A 14,922-nucleotide genomic window follows, 5' to 3' on the forward strand; every position below is an offset into this window, starting at 1 on the left:
GCAGGGTATATCATGGCAAATAATGTAAATAGAAAAAATTGGGGCTGGAGGGGTAGTCCAGATGTCCGAGTGCTTTTCTTCTCTGCGGGAGGCCTTGGGTTGAATGCTTAGCATTGAGTATGCGAGGTGTGACGAGTACTCTTGTAATCCTCGAAGGACTTGGGTCAAGGTGGAGACAAGAGGATCAGAAGGTCAAGTCATCCTTGGCTACATAGCAAATTTGAGGTCATCTTGGGTAATATGGGACAAAAAGAGAAAAGAATTTTTTTGTGTGTTGAAAAGAAAACAACAACAACAAAAAAGAGGCCAGTCGTGGTGGTGCTTTTAATCCTAGCTCTCAGGAGGCAGAGGCAGGAAGATCTACGTGAGTTTGAGAACAGCCCAGACTACACAGAGAAATTATGTCTTGAAAAACAAAAAGAATGTAAGAGAAGGGGTGTCGCTCAGTGGTGAAGCACCCGCCTGACATGTAGGAACTCGGGGTTCAGTCCAGAGCACTGGAGGTTAAAAATCATGTAAGGGATTGAACAGATGCCAGGACAGCTTTGTAAGAGAATTTGACTTGAAACCAGAAGAGAGAATTTAGATTTCGGCAGGGAAATAAATAATGAGAGAGGTTTGGAAAAGCCTACCAGGAAGAATGGAAATTCTACACAAATGTCTGAGAAGCAACTGAATTGGGACACCTACTCGTGACATAAGACAGCAAGAAATTAAGTTAACATGTAGAGAAAGCCTGTGTGTGAGAGTAAGCAGGACCAGATCTTACAGATTTTTATTATAAAGAATTTGAGTTGCATTCAGGGGGCAGAAGCAAGATCTCAAGTTCAAAGCCTGACTGGTAATCTGTATTCAGCGACCCTGCCTCAAAACACACAAACACCCCTCCAGCATATATATCCATAGGTATGAATGCCATGGTCACCCTTAAAAACAAGAACTCTGGGGTAGAGAGATGGCTCAGTGATTAATAGCACTTGCTGTCTTCTAGGGGACATGGGTTCAATTTCCAGCTCTGTATCCATATGGTAACTCACTGACATTTGTAAATCAAGCTCCAGGGATCTGATAGGCCTCTTTGGGCCCAAGGCATGCACACAGTGAACATACACATGCAGGTAAAATACATAAAAGTAAATCTTAGGGGAAAACCCTTTGTATATGAATTCTGAGGAGTGGGAATGGAACAAACCTTTTTTCATTATCCTTGAGACCCTGGAGATGTCAGCTTAAAAGTTGTTTACTTTACACTTCACTCACAGTTACGTTGCAATTAGCTGATGACAATGATTTACTTTTGTGGCTGAATTTTTCCACAACTGGAGATAATTTACACATTTTAGTACATTTATTTTAGTTCATATCCTGAAAGAGAACAACAAAATATTTCATATTATACTAGAATAAGGAATCAGGGTAGGGATCCAGGGATAGTTCACTGGTAGATGCCTGCTTTCGTTACTCCAGTCCCTAAGCCTGATGTCCAGCACTACAGCTAAAGGGGGTGGAGAGGATTGCGTGGAGGAAACAGGATGCCATTAGTAAGAATGTTGGCTAGCAGTGTGGCACAGTGTATATCCAGAAGAGTGCACCATTTGGTGCTGGGAGAACATGTAGAATCTGGCTTAGCCACAGTGTTTTGCTTTTGTCTTCCCCTTCCCCCCTTTACATTTCTTCTCTTTCTTTCTTCATCTTCCTTTCTCTTCTTATCCTCTCCCAACACCCTTTCCCTCCTCTCCTCCTTTTAAAAGACAGGCCTCTGTGCATCCCAGATGACCTTGAACTCATAAACCTCCTGCTTCAGCCTCAGCACTGAGATTATGGACTAGAGGTACTAGCCAAGCTTCTTTTAGTTTTTTGTTGTTTTTTTAACTTGTCGTTTTTGAATTACTTTTCTTCAAGGTGTAGCCCTGACTGGCCTGGGAGTGCCGAGATTACAGGTGTGAGCAGCCATGCCTGTTCTAATTAGAATGTTTTTGAAGAATAACAGGTAGTTTGCAAAATTGAGCACAAAGGGCTGGTTAGACTAAAGTTCAGGAACTGTGGGTCAGCTTTAAGGAACCAGGAGTGGAGTGGAAGATCAGCTTTGTAAGCACAGGTATCTCATCTCCAACTGCTTTCATTATACCTTCATCTCTCCAAAACCTTAAAAAGATGGCATGGGTTACTTGCCTCGGGGGTCAAGGGCCAACGGCTTGTGATTGGTGGCCCCACAGGAACCCTACCAAGTTAAAGAGGAGGAAGTCCCCATTGGTTGGGGGATAGTTAGCATACCAAGTAAGAGTTACTTTTTGTTGCTGGGAATTGAACCCAACACCTCTTGCATGCTGAGGCCACTCTCACCGAGTTGTGTCTCCAGTCCTTTATTAAAAAGCTTAGTGGCTTGGTGGGTAAAGCATTTGCTGCACAAGCCTGGCCACCTGAGTGTAATCCCAGGAACTCACAGTTGAAGGAGAAAACGAAACTCTAGAGTTGTCCTTTCTGGAGTTCAGTTCCCAACACTCGCAGCCACCTGTAACTGCAGCTCCAGGTGAATCTGATGCCCTCTTTTGAACTCCACACATATAGACATATACACAAAAAAAGCAAGAACGTTTAAATCTGTAAAAAAGGCAAGGACTAGAATGGTGCTGGCTCAGTAGTTAAGAGTACATACTGCTCTTGCAAAAGACCTGATTTGGTTGCTGGGAACCAAATCAGGCTTGTGACTCCAGCTGCAGGGGACTCAATCACCCTCTCCCGATCTGATTACTGCATTCATGTGCACAAACATAAATATCTATATAATTATTTAAAAAAATCTGGGGGTGGAGAATGGCAGTTGGCAAGATAGCTCAGTGGTTAAAAGAACTTAAAAGGTCTTTCATAGGACCCAGGTTCAGTTTCCAGCACATACACGGTGGCTCACAACCATCTGTAACTCCAGTTTCAGGGAATCTGATGCCCACTTCTGGGTATCAGTCACACATTCAGTACACTTATATACATACTTGCAAGCATAACATCACACTCATAAACATATAATAAAAATGAGTAAGTTGGGGGAGGGGACCTACAAAAGCCCTGACAGCCCCCCTTACCTGTAAGTCTGCTGTAGGTATTCCAGCAGCTCCTTCCTCCTTATCTCTCACATTCAAATTTATTGTTAAATCCTCCTCATGCCTAGGAAATACCTCACACGTGTGCACTCAGTAAGTGCCTACTGGGGAGGGAATGCCACACAGACTAAGAAATTGTAAATTTGTAATCTTCTCCATTGCAAAATAGGTATCCACTACCGTATCTTTGTAGCTTGCCATCTTATGGACTGCCTTTACTTTGTGGTATTTTCACTGTCTCATCTCTCTTCTCTCTTAGGTAATTGCTGGCTTTAATCGCCTTCGGCAGGAACAGAGGGGCTTGGCCTCCAAAGCAGCTGAGCTGGAGATGGAGTTGAATGAGCACAGGTAAGGAAGTCACAGAGAAACAGTAGAAGAATCGGGTGGGCCGTTTTGTGGGGGAGGGATGCAGTAGTGGGACTGAATCTTGAAGTTTCTCGTGTCCTGTTACCCTAGCCTAGTGATCGATACACTGAAGGAAGTGGATGAAACCCGCAAGTGCTACCGCATGGTTGGAGGTGTGCTGGTAGAGCGGACTGTCAAAGAGGTGCTGCCTGCCTTGGAGGGTAATAAGGAGCAGGTGAGCACTCCTTCATAGGCGTTCGGGCAACCGAGGGGTTAAGTAGTGGCGACCAGGGATTTAGGGATTTAGAAAATGTGAGGGAAGAGAGTCCAAGCAGAAATTCATGGGAAAGCTATACAGCCTGTTAGCCTGTGCTCTTCACACTGGTACCCAGTACAGCTCTTTATGCGAGGAGGCATTGGCTTTGTGCCCTCTCCACATCCTCTTTGATGTGGTTGAGTTGGGAGGGGAGTGCAGAATGGAGTTCATGGATACCTGAATCAAAATCACCTGAAGAACTAGTTTAGCAGCACTGGGTCTCAAACCCAGGGCCTTATGCATAGTAGGCTAAGTACTGTGCCACAGAGCCACACCTCCAGCCAAGAACCAACTTAAAATACAGCTTCTTAGGCTCTCTCTGCAGCCACTGAACCAGCCCTTGAAGATACAAGTGGCATTTTAAAAGGAGAAAGAGTACTTACTGGGATGGCATACATTGGTGTTTAACTTCCTAAGATGATAAGACAGGGAAATTGTGGGTTTGAAGACATCCTGGGATAACTATAAATCAGTAAGTTAAAAAAAAAAAAGTGACCTAAGAGCAGAAACCTCATGATAAATGCTCTTATAAAAACAAGCAGCCCATCCTCCCTGGAGAGCTATTAGCAACTGAAAGTTGCTGGGAGAGGAGGACGTCACTGTCTGAAGTGATTCAGCCCCTGCTCAGTTGCTCCTGTTTGAGTGGAGCGCTCCAGACCCATGCCCACAAGGGTGGTCCTGGTTTAATTCTGTGGGTCACAAAACAAAACAGAAATACACTGAGAGGGGAACTTGTCGGGCGGGTTGGTGGAAGGTGGATAAAAGAGTAGGGCTGAGTTTGATCAGAATATAGTACATACTTACAACATTGTCAAAGGATAAATGACAGAAGTAAGTAGCCCAGATGATTCCTTGTGTTTGAGAAAGAAAGCACTTGGACTTTGTTAATTCTAGGTGAGGTTAAAAATACTATCTTGTTTCACTTCCTCTAACCATAGTCCATTCCAATTCTGGGGAGGGAGACCTGCAGTCCTTCTGTACCCTCTTTCCTTTGCCTTTTAGATACAGAAGATCATTGAGACACTGTCACAGCAGCTTCAGGCAAAAGGGAAAGAACTCAATGAATTCCGGGAAAAGCACAACATTCGTCTCATGGGGGAAGATGAGAAGCCAGCAGCCAAGGAAAACTCAGAAGGGGCTGGGGCCAAGTCCAGCTCTGCAGGAGTGTTGGTCTCTTAGGAACGAAGGCCTCTGCATTTTTTTTTAACCCTGATTCCCACTTCTCATTTCTTTTTATTGCTGTTGTTATTATTATTATTGTTATTTTCTCAGCTATTGTAATATTTTTTTGTTTATTAAATGTTTTGGTCAGAATGCTTAGCTGTAGCCTGAAAGTTTCTCTCATTTAGGGCTGCATTGAGGGCAAAAGACAGCAGACAGCTGAACATGGTGGCATACACACCTTTAATTGTAGTGCCTGGGACACAACAGGAGGCCAGCCAGGTCATCCAAGGCTATATAGTGAGAGCCCGTCTCATACAAAACAAAGAATAGTATGATTTATGGTTTCTGTTTCTACCAGGTTAATGTCTCCTGGTATCAGAGAGGACCCGTATTTTGAGCTTTCCTTTGTAAATAAAGACATCTGCTTATTTAGTGCTCTTCTAAAAAGGAGTCAGAGACAAATGTTGACTCTGAGATTGAAATTTAATAAATATTTGCAGTGAGGTGGTAGCTCTGAGGATGCTCTGCGTTTGCCACAGCAGAGGCTTGGCCCTGTGCCTTTCTGCTGTTCTTTAGATGAAGAGTTCCAGGATGCAAACCTGGGGGCTAGCTGTCCTGCCATCCTCACCAAAACCCCCAACCAGATAAAGATGGTCATTCCAAAGGCAAGTGCGATGGCCCATGCGCTTCAGTCCACGGTCTGCACAGGGGAAGTGGAGCCACCGCGGCGGAGACTTGCCTGTTGGGTGGAGAGCAGAGGGGAGTTACTGATGCAGGGGACCTTTGTTACTGACTCTGCTTCAGCACCAGCAAACTGGTCTGTTATTTTTCTTATTTGATTTGCTGGCCTTTTCAACTGTTTATATTCTACTTACGTTGTCTATTTTATTTTGTTTTGTTTTTGAAACGGTCTCGCTGTGTCATCCTGGCTAGTCTCAAACTCTCTGGACCAGGCTGGCTGCCTCTGCCTCCCAAGTGCTGGAATTAAGGGTGTGAGCCACTATGTGGGGCTGTGTTTTTTGTTTTTGTTTTTTTTCTGTGTATCCCTGGCTGACTTGGAACTCCCTTTGTAGACCAGGCTGGCCTCAAACTCAGAGATCCTCCTGCCACTGTCTCCCAAATGATGGGATTAAATGAGTCTTCCACCACCATCTGGCTATGGCTCTATTTAAAAAAAATTAGACAGGCTCTTACATGTAGCCCTTGCTGGTCTGGAACTCCGGATATAGACCAGGCTGGCTTTGAACTCAGAGATCCACCTGCCTCTGCCTCCTGAGGATTGGAATTAAAGGCATGCGCCACCATACCCATCCTGCTTTTCTTTAACTCTTGTCATCTAACTTTTCCTCGTTTCTATTCCACTACTCTCTATTTTTTTAGTTTTAGGTTCCCATATCTTTCCCGCCCTTCCCTCAAACATTCGTTTGGCTCTTACGGGTATCATAGATGTACAGGTCATTGCAGATTGCGTCTCTAGCTCTGGTCAGAGTTTCTCCACCAAACAGTACAGCGAAGGGTCCCACCACTGAACAGGAATGGTATCGCAGGCTCTGAGGTCCCTGCTGTAACCCCTGCCCACTGCTCACAAGCCTTGCAAGCTGTTCGGTCAAACGAGGGGCCACAGGTGGTTCCTCCTTTGGGGAGAAGGAAAAAGGGGACTGGCTCATCGCAGGGTTTGCTCATCGCAGCTTCAGCAGACCTTGTCCACTTTAAAATGGGAGTAGCTGGTACCTTAATTTTCCCATGGCTCCATTGCCCCGCTACTTCTGGTTCAACTGAGTTGCAGCCCCCAAAGAGCAATAGCTGATGGCCCGGATGGGGTCCAGGAGTTGGCAGGAGGGCGGCACAGTGACCTGATCGGGAGGCTGTGTGGCTGCCTTCTTCCTTGTAGCTGTTGGTACACAGAGATTCGGGCCTGAGTTTGGTTTTCTAAAAAGATTCAAGTGCCAATGTGCCCTTGTAAAATCAGGCTCGGGGCAGGTAAGAGTTAAGCCATCTTAGAAATTTGTAGATTCCAAGATGAAAGGTGCTAGGGTGAGGACAGGGAGAAACAACCAGTAAGTTTGTTTAGGTTTTTCTAGAGTATAGAGGAAACGAATGCTTGGGGCAAAGGTCGCACGCAGTACCAGTAAGTTCGGGTCCTGTGGTCCAGCTTTAGCGTGTAGATGCTTCCGTAGCGTCGCTGTGTGCGGACGCCGCCCTCCCTGCCGGACACGCGCAGCTCTCGGTCGGAGAGGCGAGTGCACGTGTGGCTGCTGAGGCCGGCGGGGGGGCAGCTGCCGGGGTTCGCGGTCCATACCTCCCACACGCCACTCTCCGTGTCCAGCGCGGCCACCGTGGCTAGGCGACGTGACCCGTCCCAGCCCCCCACCACGCAGAGCCAGCGTCCGCCCACCTGCGCCGCGTCGTGGTGACTGCGAGGGGGACTGCCCCGGCCGAGCAGGCGCACCGCTTGGCCCCCCGCTGGGTCGAAGACGACAGTATCGCTGCTGGGCACTCTTGCACCGCCTTCTAGGAGACCCCCTACCAGATAGAACCGCCCCCGCAGTTCCGTGCATGAATGGAAGGCACGAGCCAGGAGCACGTCCTGCGCCACTGGCCTCCAGGTCCAGGCCGAGGCCCTTGCTGGAGCAGGGTGCTCTACCCCAGCCATGGGCCCAGCGGAGGGGAGAGCAGCTGGGTCTCTCCGGGTCGCACCGCTTCAACTCGGGCCCAGTACTTCCTCCGGGCACGGGCTAGCTCCCCCTCCAAGACCAGCCCAGGTCCTCAGGCCTCCCCATCTCTCCACCGCTGTCGCCCAGCAACCATTGCAGGGGCTGTAGTGCGACCGCTGCAAACTGAAAGTCGCAAAGCGCCTGTTACCTTGGAAACAGGAGCCCTGGCCAGCTACCGCGAGCTTACAATGCTGTCGTCAGGGCAACGAGATGTCGGGAAGCCAGTAAATATCCTAAAAGACTTGGGTTCAAAAGGGCAGGAAGCCGGCAGCTCCTTAAAAGACCCCGATAGCGGCAAACTAGGCCGTGATTGTATTTGAAAGGCAGGTGATGGGGGTAGGTTGAATGGAGACTATATATATTTTTTTCTTTTTCTTGGGTTTTTTTTTTTTTCCATTTCACTTCAAAATTTCCAACTTGGAATCTTCCGTAGGTATGAGATAGGAAGGAAACAAGTCAGAGGTTGAGGGAATAAACGTGGACAAGGTGGCTTAGGATTCGGAGGTTTGTGTAGGCTTCCCCTGCGTTCCCATGTGTGTAGGGGCTGTTAGAGTCCTCACTGCTCTGACCACTAGAGGGCAGGAGAGTCCAGGCTCAGCGAGAGACGAGCCAGGAGAGAAAGGTGTGGTAGGAAAGGAGACAGGAGAAAAAGGTGGTGGAGGAAGAGATGAGTTAAGAGTGGGTGAAGTGGGTGAGGAAAAATTGGTTAAGCATATCTTGGACGATTTTTCACTACTTAGTCCTAGAAAGAATAACAATTTCATCTTGCTTAATTAGGATCGCATGGAAACGGAGGCACTGTGGAATTCAGGATTAAGGGCCTGGAGTTTCTCCTGATAAGATCCTGGGTAGAAGCTGCCCAGCCTTAGAAGGTGGGTGGGGTGCAATGGGGAGGAGAGAAAAACAGACTCCTGCCCCTCCCTGCTCCCTTCCTTTTAGTCAAGCCCGGTTACTGAGGGCCTTACCGCTGCTCCCCACAGGACTCAGGGCTGACTGGCTGGTTTCAGTTGTAGCAGGAAACACAGATTTGTACTCCTAACCCAGCTGGGGTGGAGTAGCAACAGGATCTATGTTCTTCAGGCAGGCTTTGGGTGGGAAGGATGGCTCCGACTTTGGCCTTTAGTTTCTGAACATGAACTTGCCCCCCATTAGGTTGAGAAATCCAGACCACGGAGAACGGTCCAGGCTTCAGTGGAAATGGTCACGTGACTCGGACCAGGCGCGCACTGGGCCTTTTTCCTCCTGATGCCAGTCAGACCCTGAGAGAAAACTGCGTAGGAAGGGTATGCCCAGGAAGGCACAGGCACAGACGAGATGACTACCAGGGGCCACTGCCTTTGTCTTCCTCCTCTTCCTTCCTTTTTTAGAAGTCGTGCTCCTGAGGACTGAGCCTACGATGCCGCCCGAGCTAGGCAGAACTCTTTAACACTGTGCTGCATCCCCAACCCTTTTTTTTTTTTTTTTTTTTTTTCACTTTCAGTTGGGAGCTTGATAAGTTACTCGGGGTGGCCTTGAACTCATTTTGTAGCCCAGGCAGTCTTTGCCTCAGCCTCCTGAGTGGCTCAGATTACAGGCCTGTCTCACCTGCATGTTAAGCCTTGTGTCACTGTGTCCAATGATCTATCCCGTGTCGGACAAGTAAGATCTTCGGTTTTCCAGGGTTATGGTAAAATTCTCTTCTAAAACAAACACCTAAGGCTGGGGAGATGGTTCAGTGATGAAAGCCCCAGGACTGGAGGCCCTTCCCCAGGACCTCCAGGAACAAATCTGGGCATGGCATCCCAGTGCTGGCAATGCAGAGAGAGTGGATCAGTAAGGCTTGGTGGTGGCCAGCCATCCTAGCTCCAGGTGAGCTCCAGGTCAGCAAGATACCCCGTCTCAAAATGCTAAGTGCACAACATTGGACCAACAACACCTGAGACTGTCCTCCGGCTTCCACATGCACGCATGCCCATGTGAACTTTTGATCAGCACTTGGGACTCTGACGCAGGAGGATGGCTAGCCTAGGCTACCCAGAACTACGCCAACCACCCTAACTTAAAAAGTTAAATAATAACCCCAACAAAAGACCAACCCTCCCCCCAAAAAATTTTTGTATCTGAGGCTAAAATCTAATCTCCCTAAGGCTTCTCACTGGCTCACTTCCCAACAACTGGACAGGGGTCTGATACCGTCCTTGGATTAGATAAGGTGCTGACTAGGTTGGTTGGGATCATCTTGCTTAAATCTTATTGGTCTGGTACCCATTTTAGGCTCTTGTTTTCACCCATCTTTGGCTGAGCTGCCAGTTTTGTTTTCTGCCTCTCTTTACAAAACAAAACAAAAAAACAGGAATGCCCCATTCCAGGATCCTTTCCCGTTTCTCTCAGCTTTGTTTCTTTTTCTTCTAGTTGGACTCCAGTGCTGTGTCCTTTGAGTCACAGCTGGATATGTAGCCTGACCCTCACATACCCCGAGCTGTATCCACTCCAGCTCTGTGCCTCTCTCCACCCAGTAATAACCCTAGACCCAAGACAGGGACTGCTTAGGAGTTCCACTTCTCCCAATTATTTTGAACCAAGCCTACATCTTGGAGGAAGCGGGAAAGAAGGTGGAAAAGGGGGAGGGGGAGGGAGGAAGTGGCACAAGCCAGCCGATCTGCATTTGTATGACATGCGCTCTCTACCTAAGAATGGCACCTGAGGTAGCCTGTTCCTCTCAGTCTGAGATGTCTATTCCAGCCCCCAACCTATGCCTTGACTTATATCTTCACAATGTTCTTTTTCTTCTCCCTGCCTTACTCCCATGCTTTTTTTTCTTTTTTGAGACAGAGCATTGCTAAGTACCCCAGGCTGATCTTGAGTTCACAACATTCTGCCTTAGCCTCCTGACTGCTAGGATTACAGGCATGTCCAACTGTATCTGGCCCTTAGTCATTTTCTGACCCTGGAATCATCTCTGGCCCTCAGGATTGTTCGGTGCACACAGAAAGACAACCCTTAGCCTGGTGAGTCTCTGTCACACTCTCAAGACTTCTGCAGTGCCCTCTTCTTCCCTCCAGGCTGCAGATCTGGAGAGAGCCTTTGATTGGACATGAGCTAGAAAGTATCTGAGAGAAGCTGGATGGCAGTGGTTCTAGCACTCAGGAGGCAGAAGCAGGCAGATCTCTGAGTTCGAAGCCAGCCTGCTCTACAAAACAAGTTTCAGGACTACACGAAGAAACCCTGTCGAAAAAAGGAGGAAGAGGAAGAACGAATCTGAAGAGAAGGGATGATGGGGAGGAATTTGTGTTCTTTGGGAAAGCAGGACTCATTGAGTATGAGAACTGAAAACACACAGTGTGAATATTAATGGATCCCAGACATTTCTCTTCATGTCTTTCTCTTGCTCAGATTTTGTCTCTTTGAATTTCCTCTCTAGGAGCTGGTAAGATGGCTCAGTGGGAGGAGGTGCTTGCTGCTGAAGCTGATAACCTGAGTTTGATTCCCAGACCCGTATGGTGGAAGGAAAGAACTGACTCCTGTAAATTGTCATCTGACCTCCACATGAGGGCCACTGTAGGCACCACCCCTCCCCACCCCCAGTGACCCTCACACTGAATGAATGTGCTTTCTGTTTTTTAGAGATTGTTTGTCTATCTTTTGCTTTTGTTGTTGTTGATGGTGGCGGTGGTGGGTTTTCTGAGGGAGGGTTTCTCTGTGTAGCCCTGGCTGTCCTGAAACTCCCTTTGTAGACCAGGCTGGTCTTGAACTCACAGAGATACACCTGCCTCTACCTCCCAAGCACTGGGATTAACGATGTGGGCTACTATGCCTGGCTATCTTTTGCTTTTAAAAAATTCTTTTGGAAGCTGGGTATGGTGGCACACACCTGTAACCCCAGCCTGTTCTACAAATCAAGTCCAGGAAAGCCAAGGCTACATAGTGAAACCCTGCCTTGAAAAACAAAACAAAGTTCTTTTGGGCAGGTGAGTGGGGGCTGGCAAGGTGGCCAGATAAAGAGGCCTGCCACTAAACCTAACAGCTGAGTTCAATCCCTGGGACACACATGGAGGAAAAGAGAGCTGACTCTTGAGAGTTGTCCTCTGACCTCTTCTCTACACACGTGCTGTGACAACACACTGTTTCATACACACACACCCTCTCTCTCTCAAATAATTTAGAAAATTATTTCTAAAATACAAGGAATGGACTGTAGGTCCTAGACAAGCACTCTACCTCTTGAGCTTCATAGCTAAAGACTGGCCCCCAAGTCCAGAAGTTCTTACTCTATAACTCTGGCTGGCTGGAAACTCACTGTGTAGGCCAGGGTGGCCTTGAACTTATGGTATCTCCCTGCCTTTGCTAAGATTACAGGTATATGCCACCATTCCTAGCCGGTGGCCGCCCTTGAAAATATTATTATTATTGTTGTTGTTGTTGTTATGTATAGCCCTGCCTGGCTGTCTTGGAACTAGCTCTATAGACTAGGTTGACCTCAAACACACAGACACTTGCCTGCCTCTGCCTTCTGAGTTTGGGACTCCCCTACGGAATACAGGCACCTCAGAAGGCTTCCCTCTACTGACAGGAATGCCTCAGCCTCCCACATGACCCAGGTAGCAGCACTTGCTTGCTTTCTTTTTCTTCCCAGTGTAACTTTTTTTCTGCTAGTTTGCGTCTGTTTTTACTTATTTTTCTTTTAGGATTCTGTCCTTTCCTTTCTGCCAAATGGAGCCACCACCTGACTTATCCAGGAATGGCTTTTTTTTTTTTTTTTTTTTTTCCTTTCCAGAGCTGAGGACCGAACTCAGGGCCTTGCACTTGCTAGGCAAGTGTTCGAACACTGAGCTAAGTCCCCAACCCCCAGGAATGGCTAAACATCTTCCCTTCAGCTGCATCTTAGAGCTACACCAGTGTGGAATCCCTTAGCACAGTCATAAGGCCCTGATGATTGATGAGCACCTGAGTGAGCACCCTGCAGGACATTTTCCAGGCATTTTCCCAGCGAGGACCTTAGTGAGTATAAGCATAGATGCAGGAAGGGAAACATTGGCAAGGTAGGTTAGACGCCGTTCCTTGTTCCTCTACTCTTTCCTTATAGCTCACAGACCGAGACCTTTGACCTTGCTAGTTACCAGTGGAAGAGGACACTCTTGATGCCTCACTCTTCCGTACTTACACTGCTTCTGTAACTGAAGGAGAAACCAGTTCGGGAAGACTTGAAGGTAAAGCTGGGAGGCAGGATAGACTGGCCTCCGGGGGCTTGTCTCTAGATACAGATGGAAGGAACCCGGCTCTTTCTATGGTGGATAGTGGGGACAGGGAAGGTACAGCCAAGGACCTCACTAGAATCCATTTTCCCACCAAATGCTCAGGCTCCCTCCTTCCCTTTGCTCTTGCTTCCTTAGCCCCATTACACCTTCTGCTGCTATTGTCACCACTCAGAAGAGAGTTCCTATTCTCATCTGGTGCCAGCTAGGGCCTTTCACACAAGCCTTCTAAAAGTGTTGGCCCATCCATAAACACAGGCAAAATAGAAAAGGCTTTTGTCTCTTAACCCATGTTCTCGTCACCAAGGTTGCGGAAGTGTGCTCATAGAGGCTGAGTGAAAGCAGAGAGGAGGTGCTCTGCATTCACCTGGGTCTGTTGAGAAACAGGACCCAAATTTGCCTCGTGGGCCTTGTGTTCAGCCCTCTCTTTTCCTGGCTGGCTTACTTGCTTTAGAACCCTTGAGGAATAAGGAGGCCCAGCCCCCTGAGCTCAAAGGGATGTTGTTAGGCAAGCAGGAAATGTGGTTGTCATTAAAAGATGGGCTGGGTATTGAGACTGCATGATTGGCAGATAAGAAGAGCACAGCACATAGCAACATTTAGATGGGATATCTCAGGAAACAAGGTGCCACCGTCCCAATATTGGGCATGATAAGGTTTGAGGCTGGGTGTGTCGGTGGGGGGAAGCAAAGGCAATTTTCAGTGTAGGAAGGGCTTCTGGGGTCCCTGTGTTGTGTATGGGGGGAGGGGAGAGTCTTTCTCCACGTCTCCATAAGTGGAAAGGATTGCGGAGGAACAGAAGAAGTGAACACAAAGCTACTTGAAGCAGCCTCAACTCCTGGGGTTGGAGTCAAGTCCAGTTATCAGTAATTGTCCACCATGTGTGTCAGAACCCCAGAGCTTTCTGTGCCAACCCTGCAGGAGGCAGGAGGACGAGCAAAGGAGGAATAGCTTATCAGAGCTTCGCAGAAACGGAGCACCATCATTTCCTCCACACCCATGCTTCTACCTAGTTGCATTCTGATTTACTATTCACCCTCCTCTCTCTCTCTTTCTCTCTCTCTCTCTCTCTGTGGGTGTGTGTGTGTGTGTGTATGTGTGTGCGCGCGCGCGCGTATGCCAGAGTCTCCTTCAAGCTTCTGTCTGTTCTCTGACCTGGAATCTCACTGCAGACAGAATATCACTAAGGAGATCTCCTAGCTGGGGCCCGTTCCCCTGGCTCCCCACCCCATCCCTTCCCACTCTGACCCACTCCTTTCTTCCCCTGATCACTCAATCCGACCCTCACTCTCACTCTTCTTCCCCCACACCACTCCACCCAGCCTTGTCCCTCCCTGACTCACCTCAGGTCCTATTGTCACAAACAAAAATTTCAGCATAACCCTCTCCAACCGGTTTGGCTTAGGTGTGCAGCCTTCCATGGGGACTAAGACCAGTTTAAGTGGGTGCTTGGACGCACTCAGTTAATATCCACGTGGGTATGGACAGAGGCAGCACCACGTACGTTAGCCACGCTTGCTCAGAGACACGCAGAGGGAACACGTCATGGTGGGATGTAATTTGTTGCAGATGCTTAAGTGTCTTCTCCTGATGGAGGGGCCCTTGAGGGCAGGGATCATGTATCCTCCATCTCTGCCACCTCCCTTGAGTCTGACGCAGTGATTTTCATTAAATGTCTTGCAGGCGTGCACAATGATGCCACACAGACAAATGCATGGGCCAAGGATGCCATCCATCGTGGCTTGAATTGTTCCCATTCTTAGAGCTCAGAATGTAGGTGGGAAGAGGGTAGGTAGTGAGGCATGAGGGGAATGAGGAGTCAATGTAGAAGAAAGGGTTGAGCTCTGAATATGGACATTGGTCTGGAAAGGCTTAACCATTATGTTCATACAGCTCTTGACCTGAAATATGGCTTTTCTGGAATTCATCCAAGAAGAGGCTAGAGAAAGCCCAAGTATAGAGCATATTCTTCGGGAGTGCAGTCCACGTGAGACATTACAGAACTAAGGGAATGAGGAAATAAAGAGGACTTGAAGATAAATATTTGCTACCTC

General features: G+C 48.0%; 2 protein-coding genes and 1 long non-coding RNA gene across 5 annotated transcripts in view; 2 read left to right on the forward strand and 1 right to left on the reverse strand.

Moving 5' to 3' along the window:
* Positions 1–5,079, forward strand: part of Pfdn2 (prefoldin subunit 2) — an 11,933-nt gene extending 6,854 nt beyond the window's left edge. Inside the window, exons 2-4 of the mRNA XM_021647101.2 lie at positions 3,358–3,446; positions 3,555–3,678; positions 4,762–5,079. Of these exons, the coding sequence (XP_021502776.2) occupies positions 3,358–3,446; positions 3,555–3,678; positions 4,762–4,938 (390 nt within the window). The 3' untranslated portion in view covers positions 4,939–5,079. The remainder of the gene's footprint in view (positions 1–3,357; positions 3,447–3,554; positions 3,679–4,761) is intronic.
* Klhdc9 (kelch domain containing 9) overlaps positions 1–7,737 on the reverse strand; it is a 12,480-nt gene extending 4,743 nt beyond the window's left edge. The window contains exons 1-4 of one of the 3 annotated variants that reach the window (XR_009584641.1): positions 7,050–7,735; positions 6,655–6,814; positions 6,359–6,557; positions 1,193–1,365 (exon numbers count right to left, since the gene is read on the reverse strand). Coding sequence is in view for 1 of the 3 variants with exons in the window: in XM_021647090.2 (XP_021502765.1) it covers positions 5,496–5,662; positions 6,359–6,557; positions 6,655–6,814; positions 7,050–7,576 (1,053 nt within the window). In the remaining 2 variants the exon portion in view is untranslated. Of the gene's footprint in view, positions 1–1,192; positions 1,366–5,387; positions 5,663–6,358; positions 6,815–7,049 lie in introns of those variants that run through there. The other 2 variants (XM_021647090.2, XR_009584640.1) reach the window with 2 other exon arrangements.
* Positions 7,738–7,797: 60 nt separating this feature from the next.
* LOC132646398 (uncharacterized) lies at positions 7,798–11,219 on the forward strand. The gene is made up of 3 exons (XR_009584644.1): positions 7,798–7,973; positions 8,415–8,509; positions 11,038–11,219. It is a non-coding gene; the product is annotated as an uncharacterized LOC132646398 (long non-coding RNA).
* The last annotated feature ends 3,703 nt before the right edge of the window (positions 11,220–14,922 follow it).

This window comes from Meriones unguiculatus, chromosome 11, assembly GCF_030254825.1.
Source record: "Meriones unguiculatus strain TT.TT164.6M chromosome 11, Bangor_MerUng_6.1, whole genome shotgun sequence".
NCBI classification, from domain to species: Eukaryota; Metazoa; Chordata; class Mammalia; order Rodentia; family Muridae; genus Meriones; species Meriones unguiculatus.